General features: G+C 40.4%; 1 protein-coding gene across 1 annotated transcript in view; it reads left to right on the top strand.

Annotated features, from left to right (window-relative positions):
• LOC112958683 overlaps positions 1-1164 on the top strand; it is a 32568-nt gene extending 31404 nt beyond the window's left edge. Inside the window, exon 11 of the mRNA XM_026052602.1 lies at positions 969-1164. Within this exon, the coding sequence (XP_025908387.1) occupies positions 969-1164 (196 nt within the window). The remainder of the gene's footprint in view (positions 1-968) is intronic.
• The last annotated feature ends 20088 nt before the right edge of the window (positions 1165-21252 follow it).

Raw genomic sequence — 21252 nt, 5'->3', positions numbered from 1 at the left:
AATTTTTATTAACATTTGGAATGCATTTCTACCACACTAATGAAGTGGAATTGGCAGTTCAGGTTTTAGTTATTGTCATTTCTGAGAAGTTAAATGTAATTTCTCGTTAGACACAGTTATGTAAATATATTTGTTCAGGGGCTGCAAAAAATTATACATTTCACAAAATACAAATATGTTGTTAGGGAGGAGTATGACAGATCAGTTGTGGTTAAAGTCATAAAAGCCAGCCAAATGTTAGTCCTACACTGTTCTTTCGGTAGCATCACTCATTTTTAGGGCACCTGAATAAAATGAACTTAGTAGAGTTTTAATAAATGGTGCAGTCACTCATTTAGGCAAATTCGGTAAGACAGGTAAATGTTTTGTGATTTCTCAAGCTTTTTTTTATTATGTGGACTTGCGCTTAGAAGTATTTCCCTTTTTTTTGTTGTTGTTAGTTTTATTTTAAATGGGGATCTAAGGCTGGGAAAGGTGCTGGCTTTTGTTTTCGCTGTGTTTTTGACACATGGGAAGTTTGGCTCTTTCCAGAGCTCGGTCATACCCAAACATGACGTGCAATATTGCACTGTGAAGCGCTGAAAAAGAAACTGGGAGAAGGAAGAGGTTCCCAGGCACAGCCACAGAAGCGGGTCTAGTCACCCTCGGTCCTGTGATGTGCCCCTTTCCTCAGGGAAAGGGAAATTGGATAGGACATCATCAGCCTAAAAGTGGAGTGGCACCTCTGTGTGCCAAGGATCCAATAYGTGGGTATTGAGTTTAGGAGAAAACCTGTAAGTCTGTCCAGCAGCAGTGTAAGGCCACGAGCAAGGAGATCCTTCCCAAGGTTGTAGCTGTGCCTTTTAGCAGATATGGAGGAGCTCCAACTTGGGGCTCTCCCTTTGAGTTATTTGGGTGTTTTCTTTCGTAATTATCACTCCTCTAAGCATGTGAACTAGCAGAAAATAAATCAGGTGTGCTCTTCCTAGGGGGATCGTAGATACGCCGCTGATCCACTCCAAGGACCTGGGGCCACTGGTGCAGCGCTGGCTCCAGGACATCCCTGCTGGACGGCTGGCCCGGGCCACGGACCTGCAGGCTGCCGTGGTCTACCTGGCTGCCGAAGCCTCCGATTACATGACAGGCCACAACCTGGTCATCGAGGGTGGGCAGAGCCTGTGGTGAGGAGCATCTCCATGCTTTCCTCCTCCGGAGCAGCTCCAAAACCTTCTAGGCTTTCAGGAGTAGGTAGGAAAAGGTCTCAGTCGCTAAGCTGAATTGCATTTCCCAGCATCATGATTTCTATCTGCTATATATAAACAGGTACCTTTGCATAATTCACTCTGGAAAAGTATTTTATAGAGTTTCTATGAGTTTTTATATACCAATTTGGGCCCATGTGGATAAACGACTGGCTAATATGAAATGGTTATTTTCTTCTTTCAGATGTTGCTTTGGAGACTCATATAAGGCAAAAAGAAAAAAAAAGGCAATCCTTCATTTAAAACATTTTGATGTTTTTCACTAGGCATTCAGATTTCTATTAAATTAGTATTTAATGATATAAAGGCACATTTACTGCAGTAAGATTTGGCTATTATTTAGTTTAATGGGGGGTGCTTTTAAAGCAGTGAATATTAGCTGGTCTGTGCGGTGTATTGTTCTTAGGCTATTTTTTTAATTCAAGTTGTTTCAGTGACATCTGTGAGTGGTGAAAAGCAGTTGAATGTATGTTAAAAAAAAATAAATTAGTTCATTGCATTTGAACCTGAATGTTGCCATTCTATATTTACTGCTGTTCTTAGTTTTTGACAGTGTTTTTATACAAACACCCACGTTAATGCCCCTAAAAGAAAAGTACTGCATTTAACAGAGAATCATGTCTAGTAATTATAACGGCTGTAATTCAAAGCCCGTTGAAGTGAATAGGGACTGTTCATATACTTTAAGTAAAATGCAAGTGTAAGTGTTGGTACAACCGGATCTTTGTTTCCAGGCAGRTTCATGGGCAGATGCAAGTAAAAATCTTCTTGTAATTTTATCTTTTCTCTGCCAAATTCTGAGCACCACACTCAGGTGCATGKCAGGACCAATCCCAATGCTCTCAATAAGATTATACCAACTAAGCAGCTCATTTCAGCCATAGCGTGCATTGCTTATAGGCAGTAAAATGTGTCACAATAACAACACCATTGATAACTTTGAATTTATACAGTCTTCCATCCTGAGGGCTCTTAAGCATAACCTAAGGAGAATTTACGGGAAAGAATCCACTTGCAAATCCTCATGTCATTTGTTTTGCATTTGGCAGCTCTTTGTTACCATAACATAAATAATTGTGGATGAATGTCGTTACTTTGATTAAGTGCTACAAGCCCATACATTGGCTAGCCATTATTGTGGTGAATTGCTATAATGGCTTCAGACTTGACATTCACAGCCCCCTTGTAAGGTATGCATCTCGCTGACGTACTATCATCGTTATCGTGGATAAAGTGCAAGAAGATACTTGTCTTCATTAAATTTTCTATTAGACCATTGATAATTAATACATATCTCATGTTTCATCTCGAGCCATTTTTTTCTGGGGAGTGTTGCTGTTAAGCGACTCATGGCTAGAGCTTTTTGGCTTAAAATCACAGCCTTGTGTGCATGATCTAATTTACTGACAATGCTCTGCAAGCTCACGGGCTTATGGAGAGCTCAGTTTTGGATAAATCTGCAAGAAAAACAATTAGGGATTTAAATGTTTTATTATTTTTCTGGGCTCACACAACCCCTTCTCTCTCAGCTCCCACACTTGCATCATTTTGTGTCATGCTCTGGAGGGCTCGGTGCGGCTCTCATATCCCCCTGGCTGCTGTCGCCTCCCGAGGTTAATGTGCAAACATTGGTGAACTCATCAGGAGCTCTTCCAAGGCATCCTAGAGGGGCTTGTATACAGTCACTGGTGAGCAGTTCACTGCGGCTCCTACCTAAAGTGTAAAATAACAAACCGGAGCTAATTTGAAACATGAGCTGCAATTGGCACTGGAGCTACAACCAATGTTCTCACTTTCTCGGTGGAAAGATGAAGGGCTGGGCAGAGCGCTGGGGCTGGACTCACGCTTGTACGTCCGTGCTGCGGCGCGCTGGCGGGACGGCGCGGGGCCGGGCTCTCGTTGCCTTGCTCTTTTGGGGAAGAACATTTTTCCGTTGGCAAGGGTCATACTGTGACTTTCACAAGGTCCAAATTAGCTTTATAAACAAGACCCAGACAGAAAAGGAAAACAGACTGGCTTCAAAACAAGGGAAAAGAATCTAGCCTGTCTCTTAACGAAGCAGCTGTGAGTGTTTAGATTAGAACTTGTCTGGCTCTAAGCTATGACCCCTCGGGCTCTGACGCTACAGGTGGAGGAGAGGTGCAAGCTCATGCCACCAAGGGCAGCAGTTTGAGGCTGGCGGGTATTGGAGACCCATCTGGGGACTGGTTTTACAGGCACAAGTTTGAGTTGGGGCAATGGCTTGGGTGCTCTCCTGGGTTTTGTATCTCGCTCACTGGGACTTGTGGGGGATCTCACTCGTGGGGTCTCTGCGGTGGCACAGAAATTGAGTGGGTGGTGAGTTGTTGCTATTTCCATTCAGGTAAAACCTGAAGCTGAAGAAGGATTTTTCCCTGTAAACCTTTTCCCTGTAAAAAAAGTCAAAAAAAAAGAAAAAAAAAGGAGAGAAAAAAAAAAGGGAAAAAAATGAAACTTTTTGAAAGAAGACGTCTTTCTGGGAAATGACAGTGAAGTTGAAAAGTGGAAACATCTGTATTTAGCTGGAATATTTCGAAGAGAAATCAATATTCAGCCTCCCCGGTGTTTGTGCAGGGAAGGTAGTGCCGGAATTCCTGTTTTCGGGCAAAGCCCGAAGGCGCCGTTCCCAGCATTACCTCTAGGAGGAAACCTCAACCTGTGTTGTGTCYGCAGGAGCTGGGTTTCCCATTTTATCTATTCAACTTTTATATTGTATCTAAGTTAGTACTTTTGATATTTCTAAGTTTTTTTTTTTAACATTTATGTAGAACACCACATAATTGCAGAAAAGATAATAGTCACATACCCTAGGGCTTGGTGTACACTTATGTTAAAAGTACAGCTTTTATTGGCAACTAAAGTAATAACCTTTCCATGTCAAATTGCTTTAAATTAAACTTAAAAAAAAATACTGGCTGATACCCACACTTAGTAATTGTCAAACATTAGCATAAYGTGGAATACTAAAGCTGCCTAAATCTTGGGTTTAAAAATAATTATTTACTTAGGTAAATTCTCTATTCAAAAGCATAATATTAGATTTTTTTTTTTTTTTTTAACACAGTCTCCTCGATGTATATGTTAAAATGCAGCTTTAATCTTGACATGGAAGTAGGACTGAATGTTACCATAGGCTCGGGACAAAGGGGGACTTTATACCTTCAGCTCATCCAGCCATTGTTGGTCACCCTGAATGAAAGGTGTTGAGCTCTGCAGGTGCAATGCTGCAGGTGACACCTGATGATGACCACCATACCCGTTTGATGGCAGTCTGTGCCCGGACTCTGAAGYGCATGTGCACAGTCTGCTTTTTGGAGGACACCTGAGCGACAAATGCCTCAAGAACGTGTGCATGTGCAATGCTGAAGAGTTAAAGCATTTCATACGGGTGAGTTTTCCTTAGCTGCTTCAACATATATCAAGAGGAAATACATCAGGTATCGTTCACATTCCCAGTACAGAGCAGGTGAGGAAACTTTGTTGTGAGATATAGCTCCTGGAGCTCTCTGTTGCACATGGAGGAAGTTGGATCTTTCCAGGTCCAGTTCTTCCAAGATCTTCCAAGCCTTCCCTGTGCAAATCCCTTCTCCAGCACACTGCCCATTTGGTGCTATGAGTCCATTGGTTCTTCATAGGAAACAAGTCAATGTTTTCCTGGAAGTTCACCAAACTCCATTTCTCAACATATTCTTAAAGAAATCAACAAATCCCCTAGTGAAAAAGGGTTTGTGACCAATTCTTGTTCATCTTAGGCTAGCAAGGTAGAATGGGATCCCCTTTCCCATTCCTTCAGTGAGAAAAAAGATCTGGAAAGGTCTTTCTAGCCAGCAAATGGAGAGACAGAAGGGAGAGTTAACACCTGAGAACAAGAAGTTTTTGRTCTTCAAGAGAGAAAGTTAAACAGTTGTAGAGAGGGAAAATGCAGGGAGCTGAAGACTGAAAATGAGATACTTTCTCAGCCTTTCCTAATACCATATGGGTTTTACACTGTGAATATAAAGCTGATTATGTATTAATTCCCACACCCTTTAAAGCAGTTGTTGCTTAGGGAACCACAATGCAGAGTCTGAGAATAGGTCAAAATTCTTCAAAACTCTCAAACCATGGTGAGCATGTCATTTACTATGGAGTAGAGAGAGATCCACCAAACTTAGTGATGAGGCACACGAACTAGACAGAAATCTCTCTCAATACCAACCCCCAAATTTAGCCTTTATTCACTTGCCACCCCAGTGACATGGGACTCCCATTTGCATGCTCAGTTGCAGTCCATGAAGTTTGTGGTGCTAAAAATTTTTTGGGATGATGTGGTGGTAGTGAACACAAGACGACTCTGGTTCATGGGTGAGTATGASCAAAGTCTACCTTTCTTGCCTGAAAATACGCTCCATCATTAAATCTGGAGATATTCTGAAAAAGTATCCAGGAAAAAGGAAGGGTACTGCTCCCCCCATCCCATTTCTTTTCCTGCTCCTCCCTCTACCCAGACTTGCCAAGGACTGATTCAGTCTCCGCTGGTTTTAGCACAGGGAAAACATTCCCTCTTCTGGAGGATACCCTTCAGAACAAAGTCCCATACTACAGCTGCAAATGCTTTTTGCCATGCCCTATTTGCTCCCCATTCACAAGCGGAGTGTGCTCTGTGCAGACACATTTTGTGTCTTTAGGAAGCCTCATTAATTCACACACAAAAGACGCATATTTTTTGCTTGACAGTTTGTAACAGCTTCTTAAACGTGTAAAGTAGAACTTTCAGATTTGTGTTAAAATACCAGCAAAAAGATTTGTATTTCAATAGGCTGTTTCCTCTGTCTGGACAGGCTGAGGACACTACCATGCACATATAAAGTTGTTGAATAAATAATATGTTAATGCATGAGAGAAACCATTCATTTGAAACTGTTCAGAATGATTAAGGGCTTTAATTACAGTCCTGATTAAAACAAGGCTTTTGGTAAAGAGTCAAATGGCAAATACAATGCTATTTCATTACAAACCTCTCCTGATGACAGCATGGTTTGTCTGTGTTGCATCTCTTACTTTCATAGCACTCATCCAGTTCTGATGTTGAGATCCCACCTCAGAAAGGGCTGCCAGCTTTACTTCAATGCTTACCTGCAAAATAAGGTTTTTGAAGTGTTGAATTACTTTTGATATGCTACATACTGTCTGTGTTGCAATAAATGGTCTTTTTCTGGACTTGTTCACTATCGTAATTTTTTTTCCCAGAATCTCCTGTAAATTAGTTCATGATCTTGCAAGATACTACATCAGTGCTCTTCAGCAGGATTTCCCAGGGGAATGAGCTGGCATGGGAGATCAATTTTCTCTCTTTTACAATGGTTTCAGCAATTATGCTTTTGTCTCTTGTAGCAAAAATTTTCTTTACACTTGGAGCCTCCGAGGACCTCCGAGGATGCTGAACACAAGCTTCAGAGAACTTCAAAGCTTTCTGTCCAAGAATTTCACAAGCTGCTTAGTCTTTTACATCAAGTTTTCCTTTGTTTCTAATTTTAACCAAATCTCTTCATTGTAGAAATTTTGGGAAGTTTCCTCTGACTGATACAAATGGCTTTAGTGGGTCACAATTCCAGGAAGTTTTCCTTTTTCCTTCTCTCTGCTGGTACTTTCTGGAGCTAGTCTTGTGGTCCTGAATCAAGAGGGAAATCTTCTCTCTTCTGAAGCTCCTCATAAATGTGCTTGCAGTTAATATGAGTCCTTTTATATTCTCTCCTTTCAAATTCTTTGGATTAAAACAAATACCGTCTGGTTCTTTTAGCTCTTTTGATTATATATTCAGAACTATTGTGTATCCTGGAAAATGAGTTCTTTTCAGTTTTCACTTTTCTTGACAACAAGCTGAAAAATTTCCCCAAAATGAAAATTTTCTGCAAAAGTCTTGGTTTGTTCCAAGACCCATTTTTCAAATAAGTAACGTTTTGATGAAAAAATGCCAACCTGTTCTACTTAACAACTGTTCATAGCACTGACGAGAGAAAAACAAGGAATTGGAGAAAAAATTACTGAGTCTTTTATGTAGAGTTAATCTTTGAATATTTCTGTTGTTTCAGTAACAGACAAGATGTTGGTACAAGTAGATGAATATTTAAACGTTAGAGTTGACACTGACTTATCTTCTTGATAACATATTGATTGTATTCTTTCTATAGAGATTGTTATGGACTTCCCATAGAGTCAGAAAGCATCTTAATGAAGTCACAGGCTGGATGTTTATCTGTGTATTTCCTTAGAGGTTGGCTATGCAGGCAATCTATACTTTGAATAAACCTTCCAAATGTATCTCCAGGGTAAAACTTGTCAGTGCTTTTGCCTTTTTATGGATTGCAGCACCAAAAATGTTGTGTTGTCATGCTGCCTTATCTTATTATCTGCTATTCATTGCATTTAAAATGACTAACAGCTTTCTTCTTTATCATAGCACCTGGAATCTGATTAAAGTTGACCTTCATAAAGGAAGGGATGTTCTTCAGGCACAAAAATTATACCCAGAAGTGGAACCCTTGACAGTCCTTSCAGTGGACACCTGTAAATCCATGTTGGTGCTCATGAGGAGACTCTGAGATATGTCGTGCTCTCWAGTGTCTCCAGGCACCCCGGGGAGCTGCTGCCAGGGAGCACCAGGATCACTGCAGTCTTTTTCACCACTTTGAATGTTAATAGCATTTAGAATTATGTTGCCTGGATTAATACGATCTGTGATATCTTAGTAGCACCAAATGAATTTTGCAGTAGATGGAGATCTATTGAAAGAGAACTTTTAAAATGAAAAACATATTTAATATAATGGAGTATCTCTCAGCATCTTGCAAGAAAACTTTTGAAAACCAATGAACAGTACTAGGAAGAAAAAAAAGCAGTATTGGTCTGGGATAGTTTAAACTCCGTTTCACTGGGGAAGGGACACGCATGTAGGTCAACTCTTCTTATCATTGGTGATTGGGTGGAAAAGTAGGGGTGTTTATTGAAGGTGGTTTGGACTTCCCTGGCATACCCAAACCTCTTTTTGCTGATATTCCATCTTGAACATCCTTACAAAGTGGAAATATTCTATTCTCCAGGCATGTGAGTGTATATGAGCGACAGATTGGGGCAATAGCAACTATTTTGTGTCATGGGATTGCTCTAAATATAGTTAGTCAAATTCTCTTGCTTGGCCAAGTTCCATACAGACATTTTTAAAGTTTTGGTCCATGTAAATTTATCTCTAATTTGGGCTCTGGCTTTGAATGAACCCTAGATTTGAAGGCAAATTGGAGACRCCTGATACAATTTTTGACAATGCAAAGAACTGAAATTTGGACAGTGCCAGAATAAATGCATATATTGATCCAGGGTTGTTTCAAATTAAACTAGGTTCGCTTAAAATATTCATGAACTGGAAAGGGTCAGTTAAAAGCTTCAGGCTGTGAGATTTATAATAGGCTCATCAAAGCAGATGCGTTTTGCATCATTTCTAACTTTTGACTGGTGAGAAGTTTAGAATTTTTTATAAATACATATACATTTTCTCTAGCAAATGTGTGTATATTTATATATATATATATAATTTTTTTCAAATACATCCCCATATGCACCCTCGCTCTCAGAACATTTTGCTTTTACTCTCCCTGCATTTCAGTAACTTGCCTCAGCTGTGCACTGTGATGCCTTCCAAATGCAATGCATCATAAATTCATGATGGCTTGCCAAGCAAAGAAGGCCACTGAGCTTCTTTATGAAGAGGATATTTTTGCAAACTGGACCTCATCTATATCCCAGTGGAATTTTATGATGCTTCCATATTACCCCTGTACAAAACTTTTAGGGAGTTATAGATCAAACATCAAAAACAGTAATTAAAGTCCAACTTACTCTTCTTCAATATCTGTCTATCCTTTTCATTAGGGAGCAGAGACATACCTTTCCTTTCCTATAACAGTCAGATCAGAACAGTCAGTTTAATGACCAGCTATCAGTGCTTCTSCATCTCAGATTGCCAAACCTTTTTGTTTGGAGGAAGTTGTTTAGAGGAAGTTATTCCATTATGTGTGCACTATATAGGTACTACATACCTTCCTGGGTACACTCAGAAATGAACATATATATATATATATATGCATGTAGAGAGCTCTCATTAAACAATTTGGTTTGCTGCTTGTAGCCCAAACACCAGCAGTGGATGCTGGCTTTGAGACCATGCTGATATACTCCTTTGCTGAAAGTGGTTATCAGGGAGTTGGAAAATTCTGAAATGTCTGAAGAAAATCCAGTGTCTTTTAAGGAGAACATTTTTAATCACATGTTTTAGAAGCTCACAGAAGTGAAAAAAAAACTTAAGGAATTCATATGTAGTATGAAGAATCAAGCCCAGTTTGATATTAGATTAATCTGAAGGAGTTTCTGTGTAACATAAGTTACCTCAAGAGAGGAGAAATAGTCATAGCCAAATTGGACTTTGTTCCAGGTGGTGCTTCCACTCCTAATGCAGAGAATGCCAGGTAGATTTGTTAGACTTCAGTAAGAGTAGGCTGTGTATGGATCTTACAAACCTACAGAGGAAAAAAAGGGGGGAAAAAAAAAAAAAAAAAAAAAAGGATGACTCTGGGAGAGGGACTAGGAAGACCCTGTGACATACATCACTACAGCCTGATCTGCAGTGGTATCACAAGGAGGCACATGGTGCTTCCTGGGTAGTCCTGTCTCCCTGCTTCCAAGAACACATGGGCCTTCATCACCAGCAGATGAGAGAAAACAGGTGAGGAGCTTTTGTTATTCTGCTACTTCTGTTTCCATGTCCTCAAGAGCAGAGGAGCTTCCAGAGCTCTGGCTGGGACAACGGGCCTTTGCAGAGATCTGGTATTCTGCTGCTATTTGAGCCTTAAAGGGGTAATTATACTAGAACTGATTCATAAGCAAGAAAAAGCTTGTAGGCTCTCAGCTGTCTTTAATTTTGCATTGGATAAAAAGTGATAAAGAACTTGTTTTCTGTAATCTATGGATTTAACTTTGAATAGCAGGTGGTAAATGTTCCAACAAATATGTATATATATATCAAATCTGTGAGTGCCCAAATATTTACATCTTCAGCCAAACAAAGGCTGGAGACTCACGTTGCCTGAGGGGAAGATTGTTTTAGAGAAACAGGTTGAAAGGAAATCAAGAACGAGAATCACAAATTTTCTATCAGATTTGAGCAGTTCTACTAGTGAGGAATAAAGTTTCTGATATATCATTGGATTACATAGAGAAAGGCTGGCTTGTGAAAAGGGATATCCCATCGTCTTTTGAGCTGTRGCATCATTCCCTCAAGTACTGCATGTACTTCAAGTCTCTATGGGAAGTACGTTGCCAATTATTAAAGTTCCGGACATAGAGCAAGTATAAATGGTCTGCAGTTGATCTCTGGAGATAAGATTTTTGGCAACGTGGTAARTGTATCAGTTCTCCATTGCTATGGTAGAAATTGATAGGAAAGTCTACCAGCTTCCCTGGGGCCCCACAAGCCCCAAAAGATTGGGAACACCAGCATTTATAATGTAAAACACAACAGTAAGCTTTATGTGTAATCTTTTTTCTTTCCAGACTGGTCTCCCATCTCAAAGGACTCAAAGCCTCAAAGGCTGCCTAAGATCATCCTGCACTGTGCTTAACAGATGGTTGCTGAGTAGAGTTACAATATCTCTGGTATTGACATTTATACAAACGACCAGTTGCTTTTGGGACATTACAAGGTTGTAGGCTTCAAGGGCTTTCTGCTGCATGTAAAGAAATAAGGAAAATATAAACAAGAATGAGTTCTTGATTTCCCATCTTTTAACGTTCCCCCTGAGTCTTGAGTCAAGACCAGAAGATCCAGTTTATTCTATTATCTGCTTCTTTCAAATGCTCTTTTGTTTGAGGTAGACCATGCCTGTCATTTCCAGCTCTTCACATAAGGGTTTTTCCACAGCTTTGATTATTCTATCCCTCCTTTATAAACTATCTCTGAGGGGCAGTGCTATATCAGACAGTTTTGTTTGATTTTAATACTGGTTTGTTACCCAGTAGTTCTGGTCCATACACTGGATTTATAACTCACTAAGTTTTATGGCTTCTTATCCTAACGACTAAGCTTCAGTTGCAGATGTATGCCTTCAGTCAGGCTTACGGAAGCCCAGCAGTGTGATGCAGCTGTGTATTTTCACTCTGGGAACCTTCTGATGGCATTTGTTCAGATAGAGTCACATATTTCTGCCATTACATTACTGCTAGCAGAGGATGAGAATTTATGTGTGTCTGTGCAATAGTAGGAAGTCTAGCTCAGGCTAAGAGGAAAAATCTGCAAGAGGGTTTTCTGGAGTGCCAAGAAAAATGTTTATTAGGATATAAGACTCACAGGACAAAGGTTGCATTTGACCTGCGATTTTGGGTTATTTACAACAAGCTACTGCCCTGCCTAAGTGGTGCCAAATAAAAGTAATGGGTAAATGCCAGCACAAACAAGTACACTTTGCTGCATTTTTCAGATGTTCAGTGGTAGATGCTGGAACCTGGGGTTTTGCATGGGTATATGTATATATACATGTATGCATACACAATTTTATACATATACATAAATATATATATAAATATATACATGTGCCATGAGTTGCAGATAGATTCTGCACTTTTGAAGAATTAGGGAAATAGGGATATATATATAGTATTTTTCTAAGGCCAAAGAAGGAAAACAAGGAAGAATAATTGTCTTTCCTCATATCATGGCTAAGAAGTGCCTTTTCCTGTATGTCAGCAAATGCTAAATCTCTCCCAGACTTTTATAACCCTTTATCTTCATTGCTGCTACATCCTTGTGCCTGGGCTTGACCAACATGAACTTTCTGTGCCTGTATTCTCTCAGGATAGTTCAACAGAAATCATTTTCTTAACCCATCTTTCCATCCTAACTCTGCCCTCTTTCCTGTCCTCCTCTTCTTTGTTATTTCAAACAAGCTTCTGATTTTCATATTCAAGGCTTTTCTTGGTCTATCTCAAACTCTGTCTTCGTTATTCTTCATCTGGTCTCCAGCTGATAACGCCGATTATTCTCCACGTTGGGGTGCATCACTCCATAGCAATCCACAAAGCTCATTTTCTTGCTCCAGATCCCTGTTTTGCTTCCATGCTGTCAAAGGTAGCTATGGTTAGAGCTGTATGTTACCTAATCTTCTCCCAAGCAAGAATAATTGCCTTGCAGCACTGGTAACTGGTGAATCTTGGCCAGTTTGGATGAAGTAATAAGGAATGCATCAAAGAGCCAGGCACAAAAGTAGAAGCTGATAGTATATAAAAATAGACTGAAGGCATCATTTAATGACCATGTTATGCAGGCAGGATTCTGAGTAACTTTGTAGAAAACAGAGAATAGATGGAAAAATAAAACAATGAATTATTGTATATATCTGAAATACAGCAAACTGAACATAGATATGAAGTTAGAGGGATATTTAATTTAATTTCTTTTGAATTAGATTTCAATGTATCTGTAACGTTATGAAAAGAAAGATAAAAATATTCTGGAATTCAGCTTTTCAGTTTGCTATATTTTACCATATGATTGAGTTTAAATGTATTGGTGCATTGGATATGTTTTTCCATTTAAAAAGCTCTTGTAAATGAACTATTTATTTACATGAAAGAAAAGGATTCTCTGTGCAGCCCACGGTACTTCTCCCTCCAAGCCTGCCTTGAAAGAAGGTTGCCATGGAATAGTTTGCTCTAGCTTTCAATGTTCTGAAAATCAAAAAAAAAAAAAAAAAAAAAAAAGAAAAGTATTCTTAAAACTAAATAAAACATATATATCAGTATTTCTGGTTGAATGAATGAGCACTTCCTCTGAATAGACCTATTTGAATGGCCACTCAATGTTTTGTTAGAGAAGTAAATTAAAAAGTAGAAACAGCATGTTGAATGAAGGTGAGGGACAGAAACAAAATATAAAATATGTCATTTGAAAAAAGTGCCCCTTATCCAAGAACATCTTGGTAAAACTTTAAATGGAAAAGTGACACTCATCAAAAGATTTCTATATCATCTGCACTGAATAATTTACTTTTGGGTGAGATTCACTAACATCATTGCAGAGGAAGTGTAATTGAAAATTATGAAAGCTATATCTTTATTGTGTATTGCAGCACATGCCTTTGATACGGCGTTACGTCTGCCACAGCGGGAAGTGTTTCTCAGAAAAAGTAAAATCTCTGGGACAGATTCTCTGTGGCGTAAACCAGTGTTACTCCATCAAGAGCATCCTACACGAGCAAGCTGCTGCCTGTACATCCAGGATCCCATTTCTCAGTAATCAGCCAGACAAATTGCTGACTGACTTCAGGGAAAGTTTACATGGATAAGAGCTAAATTAAAATGCTGGTATTTGTTTTACAATGGACAGCACAAATGTGATTTTAAATTTCCAGTGTCTTCTGYTCAAAGTTTGTACAAATATGAGTTTTCTCTAAGTGCAATTTAAGGAAGTCTTGTTAAAGATTGCTGTACAGTGTCGTAGGTCCATTTGGCACTAAATATTTCCTCCATCTAAGAAGTCTGGGACTGGAGGTCTTGATTACAAACTGTTTTCGATAACACAGACCCTTCTGCTTCAAAAGGAGCTTCAGAAATGCAACGGTGTGTAGGAGCTGGTCTGAATATAGAATTGGTGCCTTAATTGGTAACCTTATGCTAGCCAAGGACTTGATGAACATCCTTTAATAGTAAACACACCAAGTCCCACATATTTTCCTAATTCCCCCAAGACTACACGAAAAGTCTTGGAGGTGATTTATAGAAGTTCCCCCCTAGCCAAGGAGTGGTACAGAGTGGTGGTCGATGCCATGCAGCATTGACACCAGCCCTCAGCAAAGGGATTTTTCTTGGCCACATACGCTGGGGTGAGTCTCAGCTGGGCTGACTCCCACTTGCCCAGGAGAGTGGCCATGAGCTTCCTCCAGAGTTCAGTCGTTTCTCAGATAGCTTTCGCTCCTGGAGAAAGCCTGCCCAAAGTAGAACACCATGAGTGACATTAGTATTCAGAGAGCATCTGTTCAGCCATCCCCAGTTAGCATGTGACTGTCAAACTAAGACACACGTCTATTCCCGCTCCAACTCCTTAACCCCTCCTTTGCCTTGCTGACTGCCACGTCTTCCAGGGCTGTTTCATGTGGGAATAGAGGTCCAGCACTTTGTTTGGCTGGAATCCTATGAATTACTTATGAAGACTTTGCTAACTTGTTAGCAAGCATCTTATTTACCGGTGCAAAGAGAGTGCACACGAACCCCCCCTGGACAGTGCTTTGATGTACTGTATAGATGCCTTTCTTGGCCATATGCCCTAGCCTGTTCAGGGACGTGGTTTCAATGCGCTGGAAAAAGAGCTGCTTTTGGCAGGATAGTCTGGGTCTGCAGYGAAGGCCAGTGGTGTCAGGCATGGCAAGGAACCGGTCTGGCCTGACTCCAGGCAAGGTGAGCTCTAGAAGGGAGTTCTGGGGAGGAGGCAAATGTGAAGAAACCTTTCAGTGGCTCTAGTTAAGGAAGTCTGGGGGCAACAAAGGCTGCAAGTGGAAATGTTGGCAGTCTTGGTAAAGAAGAGTTATTAACCATCGTATGTGAAAATGCAAGCACTACTTGAAATGGTCAGGGCTACAGAGCAGCACACCATCATTTCTAGTATTTACTAGTACTTTTCCACAAAGGGAAATGGAACAAAGTGGTTTTATGCATCATGCCCCACATCTTTCTGCAACTTTCATTTCCTTCCCTCACCGGGAGTCTAATCCTTTCTCCCTTCCCAATGTGAGTGCGTAGGGGGAGGGAGATGTGTGTGGGAGAATTTGAATGTTAATCAACATTTGCATAGTACTTAGAGCACTTTGCACAGTAATTCCCTCTTTGGAAGAAAGGACAGTATTTTTGTTACTTTTAAASAGACGCTGCTGGAAAAGACTTGTCTTGTTGGCTCTGTGTCAGGCATATCTCCAGAGTCTTCATCATTAAATTGTCAACGTTTGCCAAGAGATACCACACAGTAACCACAGGWTTTGCTGTGCTGCTCATCAGGGAGTGTTAGTTCCCCCATGGAGCTAAACACAGGACTGTGATCTGTGATATTAATCTAGAGAAGCTTTCGGCCAATGATCTTCTTTTAATGGTAATCATTGTCAGTCCTGTGAGATATGCAGCATCGTAGCTCCTATCATCATATCATGGGCTTCATCACTAAGGGACCAGCATGTTTGATTTACACCGGGCCTGGCAGTAGCCCGGTGAATTGAACCTCTTAAGGTTTCAGATTTGACTATCCAAAGGCCCCTTTGTGTGACCTTGGGCAAATGACTTGMTCACTCTGCTCACATGCTCATCTGTATCCCACCCAGATGTATGGGATGGTTCTGGCACACTGGTGCCCTGATCTTGAGTTGAGCTCTTGTGATGCAGCTGCAATGTGAATGTAAGTACTTAAAGGCAAAACATTGCATGCTTTTCTTTAAAAGGCAAGAGATTTCAAGCTTCTCATGCAATTGTTTATTTATTCATCCAGAACAATTTTTAATCAAGTTAGCTACTTAAAACTTTGCAAGAGATTCAGTAGTTTTGCTCAGCAATGACAAATTAGTGTTTTTYAAGACTTACGAGAAATGCCAGTGTGCTTATATTTCAGACCCCAAACTGTTCAAATATATCCTTATAGATGTTTTAAATGTAATGCATTTTCAGATACAATTAATAAGTGTCCAGTGGTTAGATTTTTTTTTTTAATTTCCTTCATCTGATCTAGGTCTTTGATAAATACTACAGACAAACTGAGTGCTGTAGGATCAATCTTGACAGTTCTTCAATAAAAGGCTGTGTGGTTCTTCGTCAGTGTCTTCCTTTCAGTGACAGCTGCTTTGTTCTTTTTCAGTCAGATTTTCTAGTTAACACATCAAAAGTGTATCTGTGTACATGCAGTACTGAGAAAACAGTTCAAAGAGGCAGGAGATTCACTTTTAACTCTTCACTGCATCTCTCTGCACTTGTCACGGAAGATAGCTTATATAGAAAGCTTCAGAGCAAGGTGAGGAGTTCACCAAGGAGCACTGTGAAGTACAGCACATGTGGATTAGCCTTAAAACACAAATTGGTCAGTCAATCCACTTACCATCCCAAATTAGCTTTCTTTCGAGCCAAGCCATTAAGTGATAAGAAGTTTTCGGTTTTAGGCAGCAAAAGCCTCACAYTGGACACAGATAAAGCCATATGTTTGATCAAGCACTGAAGTTTTGTCTGATGGTTCTCACTGCGGTGTCAATACCTTAAAACTAATTAAATTGAGTTCAGTGTTCAGTTTAAACTCATTTCCTTGGAGGGCTGCCATCAGCTTCTAAACCAAGGTAAATAGTAAGGACAAGCAGCTGCTTTGCATATCACTTCATTCATCTATTACAACTAAAAACTTACTTCTGAATACAGTTTTGACTGGAGGATTTTGCCCACCATCTCAGCAATGCAGCATCCAACTTGGAAGAGTTTCTGTTATTTCCAGGCAAGCAAGGATTGCTTGGGTAAGTAATCAAATCAACAAGGTGCTGAAAGTGTATTCTATGTAGCTTATCAGAGTTCAAGACAGGATTTAAGCCTGTTCTGAAATCCAGGGGGATTCATTCTTGTGGGCTGRCCTATGCTGAGTACCCCTCCTGGAGAGCTGTCTCCTGAATAATKTCAAGAAAAATTGGTGGTCACACCATAGGCAAAGACAATGTTTCATGCTTGAAGTTCCCTTCCCATGTTTGATCAGTGCCTGCAGGTTGAGCTGAAGGCATCTGGCTATGGGACTTACTGTGCAATCCAAACCTTGTGTGTGAAGTTTAAGTTGCTAAAGGCCCACAGGCGCTCCACTGGTGCAGACACGAGTATGTTCTCCTGACCTTAGCACTACCCATCAGATCTGCCGACATGTCCTCTGCTTGACCCCTGTAGATAATGTAGACCAGGAACACTTGCTTTTCTAGAATGTTCCTTCACCAAACACTTCTCAGGCTGCCCTTGTGGGCTCCTATAGAATGTATAGCCTCAGACATAAGGTGACAGGCAATGTGCAAAGGCAACATCAAAACCTATGGTCCTTGCAGACACTTCCTAGGTCCTGATCTCAGGAGCAGACTGGATACCACAGTGGTGAAAATACTACAATCCATGGGATGGGTTTTATACAGCCTGGAGAATGTGTGTAGAGACCCTAAGAGCAACCATCAAAGGAAGAGACAAGTTACATAAACAGATAAAGAGATGGCTTTCAGGAGAATGAGGATGCAATGGTGATTTATGTGCAGTGGAAATTAGTGAAAATTGAAACACRTTGGCTAGGAAGAAGAGAAAGGGGCAGTCCTAGGGCAGTTCCTTGGCACCTGGAGTTTGAGATGAGCACGTGTGTTTACCAGGAGAAACGCTSCTGTGGACTCCTCCTGGGCTAAAACTCCACCTGCAGTTCAGGATCTCTAAACATAGTGTCTGAAGATGTCCAAACGGACTAAGCACCATCACATGGTAAGTGTTCTTAACGCAGTTGATGATGGCACATAGAGCTGCAAAGGTGGAGGTGCCATTGAAGGAATGCAAGTGGCTAGGCCTGAAGTTTGTGGGGAAGTATTTTGGTTATAGAGGAAGAAAAATGCACCAAAAGTAAAGCAAAAAAATGAAAGCTTTTGGGACAGAGGATACATTTTCCATTACAGGTATATTTTCTAGCTTAATTTTCCTGGAAGGCATTTTACTAGGTGATTAGTAATCATTATTTTTGGAAAAAGATAGGACTCCTCTATTCAATTCTGTACCGAGTATCACATGAAATTTATCTAATCTAAAACAAAGTGTACAGCAAGCATGATTTGAGATGCAAAGCACAGCATCAAATGGGTGTTATAAACAATTTTGACATTTAAAAATGTCTAACAGAGTAGGGGTAGGTGGATAGATGTTTATGTATATTTCATGCTTTCTGCAAAGATCACTTTGCAGCTCCTTGGTGAAGAAGAGCTGGGACAGGGTTGGCTCCACAACTCCCTTCCATTGCAGGCATGTGGGTACAAGAAAGAGATGCTGGAGCAAGCAGGTCTATTGCTCAGCCCATCTATTCCTGCTTTGACCCTACCCGTGCGCTCATGTTTCCAAAATACTTACTTTCAGCACCCTCTGCCCCTGCCTCACCTCCTTTAACGTGCACCAGCTAGTATGTAAAATCTTCCGTTCTGGCTCCAGATTTTTTAGCCAGATTTTTGAATTCTTTTCCATTGAGGAAAGCATCAGCTTGAATACTCCCATTAAGTTCAATGGGCCTCTGTCCATCAGCTGGCATTAGCAACAGTGAGTGAGGGGCCTGGAAAAAAAATGTTTTTATATACTGTCAGTCAGGTAGAAAGGTGGCAAAAAGAGTACATTAAAAATTCTGCATTTATTTGTCAATAGCAGAGTGTGCACTGTCAGTAACCTCTGGCTTACATATTTTTATCATGTCAATATTTCATAGCATCATAATGCTATTATACGGCTGACTAATGGGAATGGCTATTAGCAGTGTTGATGTAGTTTGAAAATAGCAATCCATATTTTATGGACCAGAAAGAGACCAAGCCTTTACCTTAGACCTTAGCAAGCGTAAAAAGGGAGATAATGTAAATGAAATTTACCTTCTCATTTCCATCTTCCCCCAATTAGTTCATAATTCACATATTGTCCGTCTGCTTTCATGCTTTGAATGCACTTGCACAAATTAAAATATCCTGAGGAGGTCTGCTGAAATTTCATCCTTTTCTAGCTTGAGGTAACACAGGCAGCTCTGTTCTGCCCAGCCCGAGTCTCCTACTAAATCACATCTTTCCTTTATATTATGGGCTAGGCAGCGTTTTGGGCAATTTACTAAACTTAGCAGTTAACTATACGGACCATCGCTGCTGGGTCTCTTGGCAGGGATGCAGAGGGGATGGTGACTTCCTAAGGACACAGATGCTGACCATAATTTTTGTAACTGCTGTCAGGCTTGGTATGAATGAAAGAATTTAGCTATGAGTGCAAGTGGCCCATACCTTAAGGAGAGGAAATTCTTGCTGATGGGCTGATTGTACTTAGCTTGGACCCTGGCTCCAGCACCCATCCCATGTGGAATGCTGGGCTGGCCGTCATCTCAGTCCCTCCATGTTCACTGTTTGCCTGTCTAAGTATCCAAACATACATAACATTTTGGTGTCTAGAGGAACCATGCAGCTCTGCCTGCAATCCCAGTTTTTCTTGCTCAAAATGCTGCTTCCACTTAGCTTGGAGTCTAGCAGGTGACCCAGCTTTTCTGCTCTGACTCCTCAGCTGACTCCATGCAGGGTCAAGGAAAGAAACCCATTAGGCTGTAATCGTCAATCTTCTGCACTAACCTGCTCTAGACCTTCGTGGAGTTAGGTCTAGGACATTAATGAGAGAAGAGAGATGAAAATTGCAAATGGCCTGTGAATAGCCTGACTCTGAAAAGGTGCCATAATGCATAGTTTTACACAGGCTGACTAGATATACCTTAATAGTAACCTAATGGTGGAGCTAGAAATTTAATAGATTGTGTGTTAATTAGGTATTGGTTAATGCTATTATTTCACTTCATTATTTCATATTTCACCCTTGAAAATTGGAATMCGCCCTTACAATAGGAGGCTGAAGTTCTCCTAGGCAGAACAAACCTGAAGAAGACCCTATRTACGTATCACTTACACACTACTGAAGCATTTAGTGGGGGACCTCAGCTCATTTGYTCAGTGAGAACAACTGGAATAACACATCTGAACTTTGCTACTTCAACAATTAGCAGCATATTAGTAGTACATTAAGAACTTGTTTCTAAGCAGAAAAAAAAAATCCTCCAAGCTAGAAGATCATTAGTAAAGTATTTAGAGAAGGTGATGGGCAGCTTTCATCAAGATATCCCATTAAAATGTTTCACGTTTTTTACCTTGGCATTTATTGTCCTCATTACAAACTATGCATTATTTATTAAAAATGCTGTCCACACAGTGGTGGACAGCAAATCGCCCTTTAAGCTAAATGTTAATGAGCAAGTATAAAAAGTCCCTGAGAAAGGGAGAATCTGGCAACTTCATGGTTAGTCTGCCAAGTCCTGGAGAGGGAGAAGTATTGTTGAAGTTGATTTTACAGGTATAGACATGATATCAACAGTTCATGTGAACACGAGATGCTGGTGCAGAGGTAAGCTTACTGGAAATAAGAAGTGGGTGGTAATGCTCAGAATTCAGTGAAAACTGAATTTACTCCAAGTCCTCTTACAATTTTGTTGTTATTTATGCTTCCTGTTGGGTCAAGGCACGTGCTATACGTGGTATGTTCTTCTTAATCAACCATTTATAGACTAGTAATGGGTGAGAGTTGTTCTACACTGTCCATACATTTCATTGCAAAATGAAAAGGAGAAGAATGTGAAAAATGTGATATCTMTTTGGATTAGGAAAGAAAATCCATCTTTTCCTTTCCCGCTGGAATCTGATCTTTTTCTGCTGATTATGTACAGAACTTTTTGTTATTATTGTTCTCTTTTTTTTTTCCTGTCATGTCATGCTTAAAAGACATGCCTTCTCCTCTCCCTTATGATATTTAATTAGCTCCTGTTTCACAGGGAGACTAAGTCTTTGCTCTCTGACAATCAATCCTCTTGGGCATCCTCCCAAGAAGAGCAGCTAAAGCCAGCAGTCATTTTCTGAAGTACAGAGCAATAGGCAATTCAGAGCAGCAACTGCTCTAGGATGGAGTTTTGCATTCCTACTGCTTCTGAGAACATCTTCCCAATCCAGCTGGGGTTCATCCACATGGGTTAAATGCTCCAGGCAGCAAGTATCTCTCTGGAGTGGTGGAGTCCTCTTCTCCTGATGGGACTGGTGTCCTCCGCTCCCTCCGTGAGGAGYGGGACACAACTCTCCAAATTTTGATGCCATTTTCCATCACCTCTTGTGTCTCA

This window comes from Nothoprocta perdicaria, unplaced genomic scaffold (assembly GCF_003342845.1).
Source record: "Nothoprocta perdicaria isolate Ctin4 unplaced genomic scaffold, notPer1 scaffold_9, whole genome shotgun sequence".
NCBI classification, from domain to species: Eukaryota; Metazoa; Chordata; class Aves; order Tinamiformes; family Tinamidae; genus Nothoprocta; species Nothoprocta perdicaria.
This window is presented reverse-complemented; position numbering and strand designations above follow the sequence as displayed.